General features: G+C 40.5%; 1 protein-coding gene across 2 annotated transcripts; it reads right to left on the reverse strand.

Moving 5' to 3' along the window:
* Window positions 1-1,054: 1,054 nt before the first annotated feature.
* Window positions 1,055-20,906, reverse strand: AAMP (angio associated migratory cell protein). 2 transcript variants are annotated; one of them, XM_075829095.1, is made up of 12 exons: window positions 20,755-20,906; window positions 19,439-19,615; window positions 16,702-16,854; window positions 16,192-16,311; window positions 15,795-15,934; window positions 8,994-9,138; window positions 8,733-8,816; window positions 8,091-8,206; window positions 5,862-5,965; window positions 4,865-4,955; window positions 2,875-3,029; window positions 1,055-1,315 (listed from the first exon to the last, which is right to left on the reverse strand). In XM_075829095.1, exons 2-12 carry the CDS (start codon window positions 19,578-19,580, stop codon window positions 1,240-1,242), a joined length of 1,326 nt encoding a protein of 441 aa, XP_075685210.1. In that variant the 5' UTR covers window positions 19,581-19,615; window positions 20,755-20,906; the 3' UTR covers window positions 1,055-1,239. The 2 variants fall into 2 exon arrangements, with proteins under 2 accessions (XP_075685210.1, XP_075685211.1); XM_075829096.1 differs by having other exon boundaries at window positions 19,439-19,618.
* Between the last annotated feature and the right edge of the window lie 1,284 nt (window positions 20,907-22,190).

Here is a 22,190-nt window from a genome sequence, read left to right on the forward strand (position 1 = left end):
GACCAGGGGTCTCCAACCTGTGAGTGTCGGGCTATCCCAAAACTACAACTGCTAAATATCTGCTAATTCTGCAGCTCCCAGGTCATTATAATGCCAGATTTAGGGTATGTTCACACACACTATTTACGGCCGTAATTCGGGCGTTTTTGCCCCGAATTACGTCCGAAATTGCGGCTCGATAGCGTCGGCAAACATCTGCCTATTCATTAGAATGGGTCTTACGATGTTCTGTGCAGACGGTCATTTTTTTTACACCGTAAAAAAAAAAAAAAAAAAAAAAAAAAAAAAAAAGACGCCCGCGTCAAAGAAGTGCCTGTCACTTCTTCAGACGTAAATGGAGCCGTTTTCCATGGAAAAACAGCTCCATTTACGTCCGTAATGGACGCAGCGAAATAGCGCCTCAACATGCCATTACGGCTGAAATTACGGAGCTGTTTTCTCCTGAAAACAGCCTTGTAATTTCAGCCGTTACGGACGCTGCCGTGTGAACATACCCTAAAGGAATTGCACCACAATATAGATATATCTCTCAAGTCAAGACTATAAATTATGCATAAAAAAAGTGACACCCTACGTTGTGTGTGGCTGACTGTCCACCGTCTCAGTAGTGGACGTCCTTAAATCATGGCCTGTAACTTTAAGGATGGGTTCACACGACCATGTTACGTCCGTAATGGACGGAACGTATTTCGGCCGCAAGTCCCGGACCGAACCCACTGCAGGGAGCCGGGCTCCTAGCATCATAGTTATGTACGACGCTAGGAGTCCCTGCCTCTCCGTGGAACTACTGTCCCGTACTGAAAACATGATTACAGTACGGGACAGTTGTCCAGCAGCGAGGCAGGGACTCCTAGCATCGTACATAACTATGATGCTAGGAGCCCGGCTCCCTGCACTGTGTTCGGCCCGGGACTTGCGGCCGAAATACGTTCCATCCATTACGGACGTAACATGCTCGTGTGAACCCAGCCTAAGAATTGAGACGATCAACATTTCCCGGCTCACTTCCCCCCACAAAAAAAAAACCAAAAAAAAAAAAACCTTGAAGATCGTGTAAAAGACAAGCGAAGCCACGTACGCCTTTATATCCACATAGGTACGGGAGAATTAGTCAGTATGAAGTAATATACATCCACACCTATAGAACATGTACAGATTAGAACAAACAGCTCCAGCATCCCATAAGGAATGGGGTCTGCGCTTTGCAGTGAGCGGACGGACGCGAAGGAACGGACGCGTCTAACGGTCGGGTCTCTGCACGCAGAATACTTTGGCCTTGTGATCCCCGGAGGCAGTTACCACGATGGAAGCGTCTCTAAAAGAAAGAACATAAAGCAGATACAATGTTACTGCGTCACGTGATGACATCATAGAAAGAGTTACTGTGTAGGCAACGGTTTATGTCGGAGCTTTTTTTTTTATACCCCCTGTGACATTTTCATCATTAGTAGGCAATTATTGAATTACAATTTTTGGGGGGTGAACCGACACTAAATCGCTATTTATTTTTTTTTAGCTAATTAGAAAGCGCTTACTAGTGCATGGAATTTTTTTACTGAAAAAAAAACTACTAAATTCTTCAATTCCATAATTTTACGTGAATTAATAATGTATAAAAACAGACGTCAAAAACGTATATAGAGTGATCATGAGCAAACTTTGCAAGACCGTTAGGGAATTCATATCTTTTTAGGCAATAAAAAAAAACGAAAAAAAAAAAAAGTTATGCGGTGTTGCTATCAGTGTGTGAAGAGTGGGAGAAGAGGGTTGCATTGACAATCCAACACAATGGGCAGCACTTTGAACACATTTTATAAGTGGTCAGAAACTTGTAAATAACTCATGAAAGAATAAAGTAACGTTAAAACCAAGCACAACATTGTTTTTCTTGTGAAATTCTCGATAAGTTTGATGTGTCACATGACCCTCTTCTCATTGAAAAAACTAAAGTTGGATACAAAATGGCCGACTTCAAAATGGCCACCATGGTCAACACCCAGCTTGAAAAGTTTCCCCCCTCCCATATACTAATGTGCCACAAACAGGAAGTTAATATCACCAACCATTCCCATTTTATTTAGGTGTATCCATATAAATGGCCCACCCTGTACTTTAAATTGTTAAATGTGTGCAGAATTTCCGTTCCAAAACCAAGTCATGTGGTGTCGGCAATGCGGTCATTTCCTCTTGATGACGCGCCGACACAGACCCGTGTCATCGCAAAAAAAAACAGAAAACACTAAATTGCCCCGATCTACTACACCAAGTGGTCAATTTTAGGACAAAAGCATAATCATGTGATTGTCAATTGCTAATATAGTTTCATTATACAAAAATACGTTCCCAGGTAGACGACGGATCACTGGAGATTTTAATAGCACGATCACACTACTAAAGATCGACCATATAGCCTGGACTGAACCCTCAACCGAACTTATAATGAAAGGTGACATCAGCCCTGCCCAGATATCTCCACCCCTCACTATGTGACATCATCAGCCCTGCCCAGATATCTCCACCCCTTACTGTGTGACATCATCAGCCCTGCCCAGACATCTCCACCCCTTACTGTGTGACATCATTAGCCCATCCCCAGATAACTCCGCCCCTTCATTCTGGTCTCGTTCTGCGGTCTACACTCTTCATTTTGAGACTCATCTGAGGCAGTACAATAAAGGTTTAATTTTAATCTCTAGTGATATTGAGGATTTCATATTCAATTTTACTGTAGGCTGTAAAGAGAGAGACCAACAAAAACACAAAAGAAAAAAAAAAATACCAAACAACTTCCTGCTATTTATGCAATCGCCTATTTGTAAGTGCAGGTTTCCCCATAGACTATCGGAACGTTTAAAGTGACGCACAAATACTCACTTGTTAAGTGCAAAGTCCAGAATCTCGGCCGCGTGGCCGCAGTATTCACTGATCATTTTTCCTGATCGAGAGTCCCACAGCCGGACAGCCCCATCCAAACTGCAAGTGTAGACCACAGGAGAGTTGTCCTCCCAGAGGAGCTGTACAATGCCGGACTAGAGGACAGAGGAACGGAGTTACACCAGCACACCCATCATTGCCCTACACCCGCATGGATGCCGCTAATATATGGCTAAGGTCACATGACAACACGGGAGGCGCCAACTAAACAAGATGAACACGGACACATAGCAGCTTCACCATGAACAGGTTAAACCCAAGGAACAGAAGATAAATATCAGACACAAGGGGAAACGTGATAAAACAATGCGGTTACATCATCATCATCACCTGTGATGTCATCGTGGAGAAGAACGCCTAGAAGTTATCTACCTATGGGGGGGGGGGGGTTGGAAGTGATGAATCATGGGAACTATCATAGCGGTCTCTCTAAAGTTAACCCTTTTGCTGCCAAGGACTTCTGTAATACATCATGACTTTCAAAGCTCGCCACGATCGCGTAACGAAGTTGGAGAGCAGGATGAACATTTTTACTTCCTGGTTCTGTGTCTGTGTAGGGGAGGAGGGGGAAAAGCTGCAAGTGAGAGCAAGAAGAGAGATCACAGCCGGTTACAGATGTCATCTTCCCATCTATAGCCTCCAGCGACCCCGGGGGGGGGGGGGGGGGGGGGGGTTACGGAACTTATATTTATGTGGTCACCCCGCCACCAATCAGGGAGGATATGCGCTTTCTAATCGTCACATTTGCTGGGGGCTTTTTTTTCCACAGTGGCGAGAAGATGAGACGTTACACATCAATCACCACCTGCGGTTAATCGGACCCTTAGTTGACTTTTTTTGTGGTTTTGATAATTACGTGACGACATGTGACCGCAGACATGTGACCGCAGACATGTGACACGTATGCCCTCTGCACAGCCATCATCTTTCGGAGTTGTTGTGCGTATCAGGCTCTTATATCAGACATTTAACCACAGACCGGAATTTTTATGTATTTCTTACAAAGCGTTCGGCCGCGTGCAGACGACCGTATTTTTCATTCGTAATTACGGACCCATTCATTTCTATGGGCTACAGACACCTTTCCGTATTTTTACGAATGGGTGTCCGTGGCGTACAACAGGCCATTTTTTTGTCCGTAATTACGGTACGGACTCCCCATAGAAGTCTATGGGTGTTTCCGTAATTACGGACGGCTACGGATGTGCACCTGTAGCCGTCCGTAATTACAGAAGCATTGCTATGCGATGCCGGGAGGGGGGGTTACGGAAAACTGATTTTTTTTTACGGATCCGTAAATATTGATGCATTATGGACATCGTTCTGTATAGGCGGATGATTTACGGATAGATGAAATCTAGGGACGTGTGCGTGGGGCCTTACACTTTGTTGCAAAATTGCATGAAGGTGCCCATGATTGTAATGTTCTGGGTGTCATTTTTTTTACAATGTTTAAGGGGTCTATTTTCATAAAATATATGGGTAAGGGGGGCAATATATGAATTTAGTATTTTATAATTCAGGTTTTATTTGTGGATGTCAAAAGTGTGAAAATTGTTAAAAAAAATTATATTAACATTAACCCTTTTTTGCATCTAAAATTAGGTTAAAAATTCTGCGCTGATTATTTTCTGAATATCTCTTTATAAAAGTTGGAGTTCTGTTTTTGTGATACAGAACATTCTAGGGGGAGCTTATTACTGCATATACATTGAACTCAGTAATAACATTGTATGCAATAAGCTCATCAGCTCCCCCTAGTGGTGACTGCAACCCATATACGAAGCGTCAACCCCAATAAAGATATACTAAGTAATTAAGCAGCACTGAATGTTGGTCCTAAAATTAATTTGTAGCCTCCCATATAACTACAGAAGTGCGGCCCGTCCAGCAGCGTGTGGTAAAGAACTCGTATTCAGAGATCACTCACTTCGTGTTGACACCGGTGTCGCAGCGTCTGCGCTGAAATGTCATAAATCGCCAGAGTCCCATCCAGGTAACCGACCGCAGCCAGAGGCAGCCTGCAAAGACAGAACATAATCCATGTATAATATACCGGGTCCTGACACCGCGGACCGACCGCACCCAGGAAGTCATTGGGTGAAAAACGAAAAATCATCATGAGCCGGCAAAAATTAAAAAAAAGTCGCCGGACACTACATGTATATAATAATACAATACAATTACTATAATTCTGCATCCGACGAGCTGCCGGATGATTAAATATATCAGACTGATGGGCGGCTATCATCATTTAACATGGGACTATTTTTGCCACATGCCGGATTTTGGGGATTTCTGGACCTTTGGGTGAATGATTAATAGAATTTTTAAAGGGGGGGGGGGGGTAACACGGTTTCTGGCAAGTAATGGTGAAAAAAAAATATCATGTAATCATTTTGGCAACTGTGCTTCGAAACTTAGTTAGAACACCCCTCCATTTTCCGCCGCAGTAGTCCGTTCCACAATATACATTGCATCTCTGCCTAACTGACTGCAGCAGTGTGGGGCAGACCACTGCATACAGATAACGGAGGGGTGTTCCTAAAAATACTTTGAAACACAGAGTACATAAAAAACATTCTCTTATATTGCACAGTATAAAGGGTGATCCCCTATGGGAATCGGTCACCGTTTTATAAAGGGCATCTATACGGCGCTCATGATCCGGTGTTTCAGTAAGCGCTATTCCCATCGATTAGCCGAGAAATCCCACGCGGTCACGGTCCCCGCACTTGTGTCTGTAGCTGCGAGGTTTTGATCGATTCCCCAAATCGGTAGCTCGTGACCCCTGTACACGGGTGTAGTAGCCCTGGATGGAGCACAATACTATAGGGGTCCCTTATTCCAGGGGGTCTCGTCTGGTGACGGAATCAATAAATGTCGCCATTTCCCCTCTCGCAGTATATTCCAACCTGATCACTTACACGCTGCAGAATCCCACGGACTCCACTGAATTCGTTTCCGTTTCACCGTCTTCCCGTTTAGAGGCTTTGGATACGTTACTTTCTGTTCGGAAAACTCCGACAACCTGTAAATACGAGGAACAGAGACCGTAACAAAACCGCCTGCGATACATAAATAACAGGAAAATGCAAAAATACCCGACAACAGGGGCCCCCAAGAGATCGGTCATGTACGGGGGAGCTGCGGCGGGTCATACATATCCCCTGTAGCGGCCTCTACAGGGAAAACGGAGTATTACATGTCGACGATTGGAACGTGGGACCACGTAATATACACCTGAGACCAGTCCACAAGAGCAGTTTTATTTATGCAGCTCTGTATGTGGAAAGGGGTCGTGTTCAGGAGACCATGTACACACCAATATGGATGGTTTTGTCTGTAATAATATCCATATTTCGCAAACTGAATTTTCGAAGTTATTTAAAAGGGATTGTACAGGATTAGTAAAACATGGCTGCTTTCTTTCACAAACAGCGCCACACCTGTCCTCAGGCCGCATGCGATAATGCAGATCAGCCTCATTCACAACAATAGGGCTGAGCTGCAATACCACATACAACCTTTGGACAGGTGTGGCGCTGTTGCCATGGTTTTACTAATCCTTTACAACCCCTTTAGGGCAAGTTGAAATGTAGCGTAAATACTGTGGATTTTCCGCAACGGAGTTTGTTGTGGAAAAATCGGCAGCATAATACTGTAGGAGCAAAGCGGATGAGATGTGAACGGACGTCTGCAGGACGTCAGGAGGTAAATATGCACTTTTTTTTTATAAAAAAAAAAAAAACGTACCGTTTTCCGCAGCGGACATTCCGGCAGAAAAACTGCACCATAATTTGGGGTGGTTTTTCATCCGGAATTCCCTGCGGCACCCGGGGCCGATACGCTGTGTGCTTTTACGCAGCGTATCCGCCCTGGGTGAACATACCCTTAAGGTGAATTTTTTCCCATTGCTCAGCTGCAATAACAAAAAAATATGGATGCCATTGAATTCTGCGAGAGAAAATGGTACCAGTACGGACAATGACAGAACACACAGAGTATTTAACCCTTTACCAACGTTTGACATAGGGTTACGTTACAGCCAAAAGGGAAAGTATGGAGTAGGCTCATGGGGTGGACCCGCTCCATACTCAGCGGGTGACTGCTATATGTTACGACCAACACTTACATGCCGTGGTCAAAAGCAACTGCGTTATCTAAGCCCTTAGAAAGGGGCGGCCCCCTACGACACCCCATGGGTGCTCCCGACGCAATTGCAGGGTGCCGATGGTTGACACGGCAGCCTAATGAAGGACCCCATGTCCGTAGTCCTTCTGCTCCTATTAAACAACTTTTTTTTTTTACATATTCAAAAAAAAAATAATATATATATATATATCAATAAAAAAAAAAAAAAAAAAAGAAGGCTATAAAAGTTAAAATAAACCCCCCTTTTCCCACTTTTCTCCAAAAGTTAAGTTAAAAAAAACAAAAAAACACAACACAACATGATTGGTATGGCCTCGTCTGTAAAAGTACAAACTATTACAATATGACATTAGTTAACCCGCACGGTGAATACCATAAAAAAAAAATTAACACTAGAATTGCCTGTTTTTGGGTCTCCCACTGAAAAGGTGGAATAAAAAGTGATCAGAAGCTCTCATGTGCCTCACAATGGTACCCAAAAAATGAAAGCCCGTCCTGCAATAAACAAGCGCTCACACCGCTCAAGCAACGGAAAAATAAAAAAAGTTATGGCTCTCAGAATATGGCGACAAAACAAAATGTTAAAAATATATACATAAAAAAAAAAAAATGTATTACAATGTATTTCCCAGTCATTTTTACTGCACGGTGAACATCACTGCTTTGTTCCTATTCTACCTCTAATTTTTTCCGGTGTCCTAGTAAATTATAAAGTGCAATAAATGGTGTCGTGAAAAACTACAACTTATCCCGCAAAAAACAAGCCCTCATACGGCTATATAGATGGAAAAAAAATTATGGCTTTCAGAAGGTGGGGGGGGGGGGAGGAGAAAACGAAAATAAAACCCAAAAAACAAAAATTGGCCGCAGCAGGGAGAGGGTTAGAATACGGATCCAAAAAAATATGGCCGTATAAATCCATCCATTGTATTCTAAGGGCTCACAAATCTGAGGATCGATTCCTTTATTTTTACGATAATCGGACAGAAGAGAATCCTCACCTTCCCGGTGGCGGTGTTCACCATTTTTGTGTCGCAGTCGACAGAACCGGTGAGAATCAGACTGCCGTCGGCATTAGAGGAGACACATGTTAGAGGTCCTGTATGGGCATCGGGACCTAGAACACAAAATACACAATTATTCTACGTATTTAATATAAAAACTGCAAGACCAAGAATCAAGACACGAAAGATCAGTGCCAGAGGCGCCAGTAATCCGCCGGCCGCGGCTCCGGAAGCGACTCGGATGTTTACAGCATTTGGATCTTTTGGCGATTTTGTGAACGTGTCCATATAGACGTAGGCATAAGTGGCAAGTATGAACTCTGTGCATCTTCATCTTTTATTTTTGTACATTTCAGGCTCCGATTGGTCAGATTTTTAGCCACAAACTTGAATTTTTACGCGTCGTGCAAAATTGCGTGAAGACGCCCATGATTGTAAAGCGCTGGGTGACATTTTTACAATATACCAGGTGCCTATTTTGAGAAAATATATGGGTATGGGGATAGAAGAAGATTTTTTTTTTTTTTATAACACACCATGTGAATAATGTGGAAATTTCCCATAATTAAAATGCTTAAATTGCTATTCACACATCGTCCACTAGGAGTGCTGCAGCACATATATATATTTCTCATTCACCTTTGAGGACATGCAGTGTGTTCCCCTGTTTAAGGTCCCATATCCGTACACTTCCATCTTCATAGCCAACAACCGCTTTCTTGCCTTCAGCGCAAAACAGAAAGGAGTTAAACATTTATATTTAAAAAGGTGAATGTGAACAGGATCCGACATACATAAAAAAAACCTAAGTAAATATATATTAGACTCCATTACACTCTATATGACATTACAATGAGAAATGTATCAGTCCTAGTTCTCAGCATCACAGTGTAAACCCACCGTCCGGTAAGAACTGTCCGCAGGTAGCTGAGCAGTTGGGTCCTTGGAATGTTTTACACTCGCCGCTCGGTATTTTCCACATCCAGGTATTGCCATCTGCTGTACCACAAAGTAACACATGGGCACAAGGATGCCACTCCAACCACTACAAGGGAAAATACTAATTTAAATCCTGCAGAAATTAAACAAACTTATACAAATTGCGAGTCCCTATGTGATTGTTTAAAAATTTATATACTCTAACTAGTCTTATTCTTTGCAATATAAGGTTTATAATACTGCTCCTATATACAAGAATATAATTACTATAATAATGCCCCCTATATACAAGAATATAACTACTATAATACTCCCCCTATATACAAGAATATAACTACTATAATACTGCCCCCTATATACAAGAATATAACTACTATAATACTGCTCCTATATACAAGAATATAACTGCTATAATACTGCCCCTATATACAAGAATATAACTACTACAATACTGCTCCTATATACAAGAATATAACTACTATACTGCCCCCTATATACAAGAATATAACTACTATAATACTGCCCCCTATATACAAGAATATAACTACTATAATACTGCCCCATTATACAAGAATATAACTACTATAATACTGCCCCCTATATACAAGAATATAACTACTATAATACTGCTCCTATATACAAGAATATAACTACTATAATACTGCTCCAATATACAAGAATATAACTACTATAATACTGCCCCTATATACAAGAATATAACTACTATAATACTGCTCCCTATATACAAGAATATAACAACTATAATACTGCCTCTATATACAAGAATATAACTACTATAATACTGCCCCCTATATACAAGAATATAACTACTATAATACTGCTCCTATATACAAGAATATAACTACTATAATACTGCTCCTATATACAAGAATATAACTACTATAATACTGCCCCTATATACAAGAATATAACTACTATAATACTGCTCCTATATACAAGAATATAACTACTATAATACTGCTCCTATATACAAGAATATAACTACTATAATACTGCCCCTATATACAAGGATATAACTACTATAATACTGCCCCTATATACAAGAATATAACTACTATAATACTGCCCCCTATATACAAGAATATAACTACTATAATACTGCTCCTATATACAAGAATATAACTACTATAATACTGCCTCTTATATACAAGAATATAACTACTATAATACTGCCCCTATATACAAGAATATAACTACTATAATACTGCTCCTATATACAAGAATATAACTACTATAATACTGCTCCTATATACAAGAATATAACTACTATAATACTGCCCCTATATACAAGAATATAACAACTATAATACTGCCTCTTATACAAGAATATAACTACTATAATACTGCCCCCTATATACAAGAATATAACTACTATAATACTGCCCCTATATACAAGAATATAACTACTATAATACTGCCCCTATATACAAGAATCTACTATAATACTGCCCCTATATACAAGAATATAACTACTATAATACTGCCCCCTATATACAAGAATATAACTACTATAATACTGCCCCCTATATACAAGAATATAACTACTATACTACTGCTCCTATATACAAGAACATAACTACTATAATACTGCTCCTATATACAAGAATATAACTACTATAATACTGCCCGTATATACAAGAATATAAACTACTATAATACTGCCCCTATATACAAGAATATAACTACTATAATACTGCCCCCTATATACAAGAATATAACTACTATAATACTGCCCCATTATACAAGAATATAACTACTATAATACTGCCCCCTATATACAAGAATATAACTACTATAATACTGCTCCTATATACAAGAATATAACTACTATAATACTGCTCCAATATACAAGAATATAACTACTATAATACTGCCCCTATATACAAGAATATAACTACTATAATACTGCTCCCTATATACAAGAATATAACAACTATAATACTGCCCCCTATATACAAGAATATAACTACTATAATACTGCCTCTATATACAAGAATATAACTACTATAATACTGCCCCTATATACAAGAATATAACTACTATAATACTGCTCCTATATACAAGAATATAACTACTATAATACTGCTCCTATATACAAGAATATAACTACTATAATACTGCTCCCTATATACAAGAATATAACTACTATAATACTGCCCCTATATACAAGAATATAACTACTATAATACTGCCCCCTATATACAAGAATATAACTACTATAATACTGCTCCTATATACAAGAATATAACTACTATAATACTGCTCCTATATACAAGAATATAACTACTATAATACTGCCCCTATATACAAGGATATAACTACTATAATACTGCCCCTATATACAAGAATATAACTACTATAATACTGCTCCTATATACAAGAATATAACTACTATATTACTGCTCCTATATACAAGAATATAACTACTATAATACTGCCCCTATATACAAGGATATAACTACTATAATACTGCCCCTATATACAAGAATATAACTACTATAATACTGCCCCCTATATACAAGAATATAACTACTATAATACTGCTCCTATATACAAGAATATAACTACTATAATACTGCCTCTTATATACAAGAATATAACTACTATAATACTGCCCCTATATACAAGAATATAACTACTATAATACTGCTCCTATATACAAGAATATAACTACTATAATACTGCTCCTATATACAAGAATATAACTACTATAATACTGCCCCTATATACAAGAATATAACAACTATAATACTGCCTCCTATATACAAGAATATAACTACTATAATACTGCCCCCTATATACAAGAATATAACTACTATAATACTGCCCCTATATACAAGAATATAACTACTATAATACTGCCCCTATATACAAGAATATATCTACTATAATACTGCCCCTATATACAAGAATATAACTACTATAATACTGCCCCCTATATACAAGAATATAACTACTATAATACTGCCCCCTATATACAAGAATATTACTACTATAATACTGCCCCTATATACAAGAATATAACTACTATACTACTGCTCCTATATACAAGAACATAACTACTATAATACTGCTCCTATATACAAGAATATAACTACTATAATACTGCCCGTATATACAAGAATATAAACTACTATAATACTGCCCCCTATATACAAGAATATAACTACTATAATACTGCCCCCTATATACAAGAATATAACTACTATAATACTGCCCCTATATACAAGAACTACTATAATACTGCCCCTATGTACAAGAATATAACTACTATAATACTGACCCTATATACAAGAATATAACTACTATAATACTGCCCCCTATATACAAGAATATAACTATTATAATACTGCCTCCTATATACAAGAATATATCTACTATAATACTGCCCCCTATATACAAGAATATTACTACTATAATACTGCCCCTATATACAAGAATATAACTACTATACTACTGCTCCTATATACAAGAATATAACTACTATAATACTGCTCCTATATACAAGAATATAACTACTATAATACTGCTTCTATATACAAGAATATAACTACTATAATACTGCCACTATATACAAGAATATAACTACTATAATACTGCCCCCTATATACAAGAATATAACTACTATAATACTGCTCCTATATACAAGAATATAATTACTATAATACTACCCTATATACAAGAATATAACTACTATAATACTGCCTCTTATATACAAGAATATAACTACTATAATACTGCCCCCTATATACAAGAATATAATTACTATAATACTGCCTCTTATATACAAGAATATAACTACTATAATACTGCCCCCAATGTACAAGAATATAACTACTATAATACTGCCCCTATATACAAGAATATAACTACTATAATACTGCCCCTATATACAAGAATATAACTACTATAATACTGCCTCTTATATACAAGAATATAACTACTATAATACTGCCCCCAATGTACAAGAACATAACAACTATAATACTGTCCCCTATATACAAGAATATAACTACTATAATACTGCCCCCTATATACAAGAATATAACTACTATAATACTGCTCCCTATATACAAGAATATAACTACTATAATACTGCCCCTTATATACAAGAATATAACTACTATAATACTGCCCCCTATATACAAGAATATAACTACTATAATACTGCCCCTATATACAAGAATATAACTACTATAATACTGCTCCTATATACAAGAATATAACTACTATAATACTGCTCCTATATACAAGAATATAACTACTATAATACTGCCCCTATATACAAGGATATAACTACTATAATACTGCCCCTATATACAAGAATATAACTACTATAATACTGCCCCCTATATACAAGAATATAACTACTATAATACTGCTCCTATATACAAGAATATAACTACTATAATACTGCCTCTTATATACAAGAATATAACTACTATAATACTGCCCCTATATACAAGAATATAACTACTATAATACTGCTCCTATATACAAGAATATAACTACTATAATACTGCTCCTATATACAAGAATATAACTACTATAATACTGCCCCTATATACAAGAATATAACAACTATAATACTGCCTCCTATATACAAGAATATAACTACTATAATACTGCCCCCTATATACAAGAATATAACTACTATAATACTGCCCCTATATACAAGAATATAACTACTATAATACTGCCCCTATATACAAGAATATATCTACTATAATACTGCCCCTATATACAAGAACATAACTACTATAATACTGCTCCTATATACAAGAATATAACTACTATAATACTGCCCGTATATACAAGAATATAAACTACTATAATACTGCCCCCTATATACAAGAATATAACTACTATAATACTGCCCCCTATATACAAGAATATAACTACTATAATACTGCCCCTATATACAAGAACTACTATAATACTGCTCCTATATACAAGAATATAATTACTATAATACTGCCTCTTATATACAAGAATATAACTACTATAATACTGCCCCCTATGTACAAGAATATAACTACTATAATACTGACCCTATATACAAGAATATAACTACTATAATACTGCCCCCTATATACAAGAATATAACTATTATAATACTGCCTCCTATATACAAGAATATATCTACTATAATACTGCCCCCTATATACAAGAATATTACTACTATAATACTGCCCCTATATACAAGAATATAACTACTATACTACTGCTCCTATATACAAGAATATAACTACTATAATACTGCTCCTATATACAAGAATAGAACTACTATAATACTGCTTCTATATACAAGAATATAACTACTATAATACTGCCACTATATACAAGAATATAACTACTATAATACTGCCCCCTATATACAAGAATATAACTACTATAATACTGCTCCTATATACAAGAATATAATTACTATAATACTGCTTCTATATACAAGAATATAACTACTATAATACTGCCTCTTATATACAAGAATATAACTACTATAATACTGCCCCCTATATACAAGAATATAATTACTATAATACTGCCTCTTATATACAAGAATATAACTACTATAATACTGCCCCCAATGTACAAGAATATAACTACTATAATACTGCCCCTATATACAAGAATATAACTACTATAATACTGCCCCTATATACAAGAATATAACTACTATAATACTGCCTCTTATATACAAGAATATAACTACTATAATACTGCCCCCAATGTACAAGAACATAACAACTATAATACTGTCCCCTATATACAAGAATATAACTACTATAATACTGCCCCCTATATACAAGAATATAACTACTATAATACTGCTCCCTATATACAAGAATATAACTACTATAATACTGCCCCTTATATACAAGAATATAACTACTATAATACTGCCCCTTATATACACAAGAATATAACTACTAGAATACTGCCCCCTATATACAAGAATATAACTACTATAATACTGCCTCTATATACAAGAATATAACTACTATAATACTGCCCCTATATACAAGAATATAACTACTATAATACTGCCCCTATATACAAGAACATAACTACTATAATACTGCCCCCTATATACAAGAATACAACTACTATAATACTGCCCCTATATACAAGAATATAACTACTATAATACTGCCCCTATATACAAGAATATAACTACTATAATACTGCCCCTATATACAAGAATATAACTACTATAATACTGCCCCTATATACAAGAGTATAACTACTATAATAATGCTCCTATATACAAGAATATAACTATTATAATACTGCCCCTATATACAAGAATATAACTACTATAATACTGCCCCCTATATACAAGAATATAACTACTATAATACTGCTTCTATATACAAGAATATAACTACTATAATACTGCCTCTATATACAAGAATATAACTACTATAATACTGCCCCTATATACAAGAATAGAACTACTATAATACTGCTGCTATATACAAGAATATAACTACTATAATACTGCCCCTATATACAAGAATAGAACTACTATAATACTGCTGCTATATACAAGAATAGAACTACTATAATACTGCCCCTATATACAAGAATAGAACTACTATAATACTGCCCCTATATACAAGAATAGAACTACTATAATACTGCCTCCTATATACAAGAATATAACTACTATAATACTGCCCCCTATGTACAAGTATATAAGTACATTTATCCCCAACAACATGGATCCAGATCTCTTACCTCCAGATCAGCCACTTCAAATGACCAGACCTCCTGTGTGTCCTCCACCTTCCACACCTTGATGAGGCCGCTCATGTCTCCTGTGGCCACCATGCTGGAATCATGACTGAATGTCGCACAGGTGACGGAGTCCTTGTGACCTGGAGGGAGTTGAGTGTACAGATCAGGATACAGACGAGTGGCTCGGTACTGGTAGATCACATATAGGAGTAATGTATAAAATGTAATTCATCTATGAGCAGGCAGATCGATGGTCTATGGGCTGGGACCTCGTTTTGGTTAAATCTTCAGTGTGCTATGAATTGAGGTACCAAGTGCCTTATACCTCACAGTATCTTAGATATGGCAGAAATGAACCCTATACACTCAGCTCCCTCCAATCACAGATGACACTCACCTGTGCACTCAAACAGCGTCTCTCCATCACTTATTCTCCATACACAGGCCTTATCGTCTTCGCCGCCGGTCACGGCGAGATTATTCTCCTTGGGGTCCAGGCTGACGCAGAATACAGAAGCTGACATGAAGAGCGGGGAGATAAGACAGACATCTCAATGCTGGCCATGTACAATCCAACTTTGCAGCCCCATATAATGATCGCTGGCGGAGTATGGGGCTGAACAATATGGACTCCAGGCTGATACACTTTACCTGCACTGATACATTGTAACAAACCATCAGGACAGGAGAGAGATCTGTGCTGTGGATGAGTTTAGCTCACAGAGAATTGAATAAAATTGTAACAAAGGATCAGTGGGAGATCTGTATGGGTTTTATAGCCTTTGGATGTACACATGAGTGCCTCCATTCACTGGCTGAGAGCAGTGATCTTGAAAAGACACAGTATATTTGAAAGTGAAGTAATTGAAGACATTTCTGCTACGTGAAGCTGCGGTTCTGCACATACCCGTGTGCTTGGAGTAAGTCAGCTCGCTGTCGTCATGGGGCTCGGCTCCTTCCTCCACACCCTCATCTTCCGTCTCCCATTGCTCATCTGCCATTTCGCCGTCTTCTGGTTCATCCGCAAAATCCACGTCCTCCATATCACTGGCCAGGTCATCTGAGGATAGAAGAGGAATCAGACGCCATCAAGTCACCACCGCAGGGAACCAGCAGCAAATCTGAGACCTCACGCACACGACCGCATTGGTTTTGCCGTCCACAAAATCACGGGTCTGTTGCGGTCCATCGGATCACCAAAAACCCTTGTTGCGCATCCGTGTGTCATCCGGAGTCACGGACCCGCAAAAATTCAGAAGTATCGGTGAATCCGCAAATCCGGACAGTAAAATTACATGTCCTGAGTTTTTGCCGTCCGGATTTACGCCCCCCACACCGATCCGTGTAGACCCCAGTCGTGTGCATGGCTCATAGAAAAGAACGAGTCCGCAATTTATCTGCTAAAATGTCGGTCGCAAAAGCACGGCCATGTGTATGAGGCCTAAGACGCCCTATAGGGCCGCTAACAGAGGAGCGGATATGACCCCAGCATCAATGGTAGAGGATTGGTCATCAGTATATGATCAGTGGAGGTCAGACACCCGGACCCCACACCGATCAGCTGTTCCGGCAGCCTCCGGGCACTGGATGTTATGCATTGGTCGGTGCCGGAAGCAGATGGATCTGTACACTGTATAGCGGCCGTGCTGCAGCTCTGCTCCTATTCACTTGAACTGCTGCACGGCTGCTACAGTGTATGGAGCCATCTGCTTCCTGCACCGACCACTGCATAACATCCAGTGCCCGGAGGCTGCCGGAACAGCTGATCGGTGCGGGGTCCGGTTGTCGGACCCCCCATCCATTATATACTGATGGTCTATCTTGAGAAAGCGCCCCATGCCTGGACAACCCCTTTAATAGAGGTGTCCCCCCCCATTCCCACTATTACTTCCATAAGCCCTAATGTTGGATTTACACAGGGCCCATTTTTACGCCACAGAGTTGGACGCAGCAAATCTTCCGCAAAATACATGTTTTACATGCAGATTTTGTTGCGGATTGGCTACAGATTTCATCCTTTGCATTGCAGTCTGCAGCAAAATCCTCATGCAAAACAGGCAGATTTTGCCATGGATTCACGGAGGTGAAATCCGTGGCATAAAAATAGGCCACGCGTAAATCCAGCCTAAAAGGGCACGTGCAAAGAAAAACACTTAAGGAGCCCCAATCTTCTCAGAGGAGCACATGACCGGGACTGGTTTTTAGCCTCTGGATATACAGTAAACAAAAAAGTTCTCGTTCACTGACAGCAAGCAGCGATCTTGACAGTAGTGAAGAAATGAAAAAGTATAAACAGAAAGTTGTAGAATTTTTCCTTTTAAACGGATTAAGCTTAAGACAGGAACCCCCTCCTAGGCTACATTCACACAACAATGAAAAACGGACGCTTTCAGAAGAATTAAGTTCTATGGGTGTATTCACATGGCCGTTTTTATTTTTGTTAACGGCCCGTGAATATCGGCCGTCAAAAAACAGGACATGTCTTATTTTTTGCTGTTTTCACAGCCGGACGGCTCCCATAGAAGTCAATGGATCAGTTTTTACCGCCCATTTTTCAGGAAGCAATCCTTGTAATGGCCAGTAAATACTGATCCTGGCCGAGGACTCCCCACACACAGCGCTACTTTGAGCGCTGAGCCTGGGGAAGCCCCTGACATTTATGTCCATATAAGGACAGTGAAGTCAGGGCTTTCAACAATGGAATCCTCGGCCAAAGCATCGCAAGATCTACCGTAGATCGCTCCATGTAGGAGCGGAATCCCCGCCGGCCAGACCCGCTCTGACAGGGGATCACGCTCCTGGAGAAGCCCCCGGCGTCACTATCCATATATGGACAGTCTATTATGAATCCCCGGCCAGAGAGACTTTGCCCATACAGTGGCGCTATCTACAGGGGAGGGGGGTGGTGTCTACAAGGAGGTGCTATCTACATGGGCACTGTGGCACTATGTGGGCTCTGTGGCACTATGTCACCTTATACGTGGGCACTATGGCACTATGTGGGCACTGGCACTTTATATGTGGGTACTGTGGGCATTATCTACAGGGACATTGTGGCACAATCCTCACGGGCACTGTGGTGTTTTCAGGGGGTTGGGACAAAAAAAAAAAAAAAAAAACAACTGACAAATGAAATCCATCCTTCTTTAACGGCCATGAAAAACGGACAAATGGACTGGAAATGGATGAAATTTTAGTGAGACACGAAGGCAAAACGGCCACGAAAAACTGACAATTGATCCGTTTTTAATGGCCACTTATTTCCACTATCGTGTTAATGTAGCCTCACTGCACCCCCCCCCCCCTCCCCACGTGTCCTGTATTAGGGTGTCTGGAGGAGGGGTCTCCCGCGTGCCGCTATATAAAGCATCGATCACACTGCCAGTCCTGCCGTGTCTGTGAAACATGAACAGATTATTGATTTCCTTGTAATGCCTTATTAGCATAAGTAATTATCGGGGATCCCAGTGGTTATCCCCCCGGTGATCAGCTGAGTAACATCAGAAGAGGCCAAGATAATATTCCAAAGCACGAAGACTACGAGGGCGGATATAAACCGCGACAGTAAGAATATGAGGTCCGACCCACTAAAACGCAGGGAGGTCTGACGCGTTTCCTTCTGATGACCCCACCCGACCACCTACCTGGGTCTGGTTCTCCTTCATTTAGCTCCAGCACTTCAATGATCTCTTCATCATCATGAAACTCCACTGCGGCGGCTGCGGCACCTTCTTCCGGCTCTGGACTGGGCGAACCAGACCCTCCACCATCGCCGGCTCCTTCCATGGCCTTCCGTACACCGGGACACAGGGTGGCAGTTACTGCTGATGAGAGCGAAATATATGTCATACAGCAACTCGAAGAAAAGAGAAAAAACATATGCTGCATAGACTGACACAAAGTAACGCAACATCTGCGCAAGTCGCCCTCCATAGAGGTCAATAGAAATCCGACAAAACTGGAAAATGTATGTGGGATTTCCATAATTGAAAGCTTTGCAACCTTCTAATAAACCTCGTATTTCAATTTCTCACCATTTTCAGGATCTCTGCTTGGTGTCAGTGAATTGGAAGATTGTTTCTATCCTGGGACCTACTACTTCTTGCAGCTGAGTTTGTTACAATGTATCTAGTCTGGACAATACTCTGCATCAATACTAGACAAATAACAGCACATAGCTCTCTCCTGGCCTGATAGTTTGTTACAATGTACCAGTGCAGGTAAGGCTCTGTTCACAAATGAGCTAAATTTTTCTGTTGCATCACGGACACGAATAGCGCTCATTGACCAATGGATTTTCGTCAGGGGGGGGTCGTCGTTTCACTGGAAGAAACAGCGCAGCACTATTTCCTCCGGCATTTTTCACCAAAACTGCGATAGAGGCCCCTGACGGAGCCTCCGACTCAGATGTAAATGGAGCGTAAAATGTATCAGCCTGGAGTCCAAACTACTGAACGCATAGAGAATTATCTAAACTGGATACAATTGTAACAAACCCTCAGCTAAGAGAAGTATCAGGTCTCTATATGTTCCCATTTTTTTTGACAGCAAGCAGTGATCTTGAAAACAAAGAGGAATTGAAGCACAAAGTTGCAAAACTGGGGTGTTATATTTATATGGCGCTATTTGAGATGCGGCGCCCGTAAACGTCTCATCACCGCTGAAGCAAAAAGTCACCATGGAATTTTATTTCTTTACCTTGTATTTATGAAGGAGCAAACAGTGATCCTACAGACCGCGTCATGTGACCCAGGTCACGTGATTCTCTTTTCCTGGTCATCACATGGTATAAGTAGTCCTGACCTTAGACCCATCAACCCTGACACCTCCACAAACGCTTATGTACGGCGCTGCACAGGAGTTCAGGCTGATTAACCCTTTCATCTCCACATGCTTCAGGATGCAATGCGGTAACCAGTGTGGCCCATGTTTATCGCAGCGGTTGGACGGAGGTACTTACGGTAAAGTCAGCAATAGAATCAGTCTGAGGCGCCGGGGCACGGGAGCCCCTCTGATCCTCTCCGGCCTGCAGCTTCTGACACACGTGGGCGCTCCGCCTTCCCAGCACACCCCGCAACCTAACCTGAACCGTCAGCTGGGACGCAGGCGGGACCTTCCGCAGCCAATAGAATGACAGGTTGTCATCTGTCGACCAATCGGAAGCGCGCCCCCTTCCCATCATTTCAGAGTGACAGCGCAGATCGGGCACATAAACAAGGTACATGGCGCATGCTCGCCGCAGCGCTTTTTGGGAGTTGTAGTTTTGTTTTGGATTCTGGGGACGGAAAGATGTCGTAAAATCAGAAGTTTATGATAAGTAAACAGGGAAGCGAAAAAGACCAGCAAAAATGCTAAATCCTTCTTACTTTGTGAGATTACAGATATTTGTAGTTGAGGAGGAGCAGATAGTCTACGGGGGTTACAGGGTCCCCATAACAGTGTGTCATGCACCGATGTCCCCATAACAGTGCAGCCTTCACAGATGGCAGCTGAAGACCCCCCTATACTGCATGAGAGACTTTAAATCCGTAATCCCGTTAAATGCTATAAATATAAATGAACAATAGACAGATACGTTCTTTTTCTGGGGAGAAATTTAGATTTGTTTGTTTGTTTGTTTTTTTGCTATTATAACCTGAGGAGCCTGAAAACAGGAGCAGGACAGACCAGGTTCATCTGGTGCCTCAGTACAAGACTACAACTCCCACAATGCAATGCGTTTCGCAGGAGCCGCAGTTATAGATTGTGCTGCGGGCGGAGCTCAGTCCGGGATGGCAGCTTCCAGGGTCATAATGCTGCTGTCAGCGGGCGGCAGGAGCTGCTGGGGTAATGGGCACATATGATAGTGACGGGGGCTGTGTGTGATGTAGAGCTGCAGGGCCGCTGCCGTGTGTGTAATGTAGAGCTGCAGGGCCGCTGCCGTGTGTGTAATGTAGAGCTGCAGGGCCGCTGCCGTGTGTGTAATGTAGAGCTGCAGGGCCGCTGCCGTGTGTGTAATGTAGAGCTGCAGGGCCGCTGCCGTGTGTGTAATGTAGAGCTGCAGGGCCGCTGCCGTGTGTGTAATGTAGAGCTGCAGGGCCGCTGCCGTGTGTGTGTGAGATGTAGAGCTGCCTGCAGGGCCGCTGCTGTGTGCTCCTATAGAGGAGAGGACACAGTGGAGGGCACGGCTGTTTGATGCGCTGCTGGGATTTGGATAGAGCACTGCACAATCCTACTTCCCGCTGTGTGTATAGAGCACTGCACAATCCTACTTCCCGCTGTGTGTATAGAGCACTGCACAGTCCCACTTCCCGCTGTGTGTGTGTAGATAGAGCACTGCACAGTACCGCTTCCCGCTGTGTATATAGAGCACTGCACAGTACCGCTTCCTGCTGTGTGTATATAGAGCACTGCACA

The sequence above is a fragment of the Rhinoderma darwinii genome, chromosome 6 (genome assembly GCF_050947455.1).
Source record: "Rhinoderma darwinii isolate aRhiDar2 chromosome 6, aRhiDar2.hap1, whole genome shotgun sequence".
NCBI lineage: Eukaryota > Metazoa > Chordata > Amphibia > Anura > Rhinodermatidae > Rhinoderma > Rhinoderma darwinii.

Coding starts and splice junctions, on each gene's coding strand:
- AAMP (XM_075829095.1), bottom strand. CDS start 19,580: ATGGAAGGAGCCGGCGATGGTGGAGGGTCTGGTTCGCCCAGTCCAGAG. Junction 15,935..16,191: donor GACGCTGTTTGAGTGCACAG/GTGAGTGTCATC, acceptor AACTCCCTCCAG/GTCACAAGGACTCCGTCACC. Junction 5,966..8,090: donor TGAACACCGCCACCGGGAAG/GTGAGGATTCTC, acceptor TCGTATTTACAG/GTTGTCGGAGTTTTCCGAAC.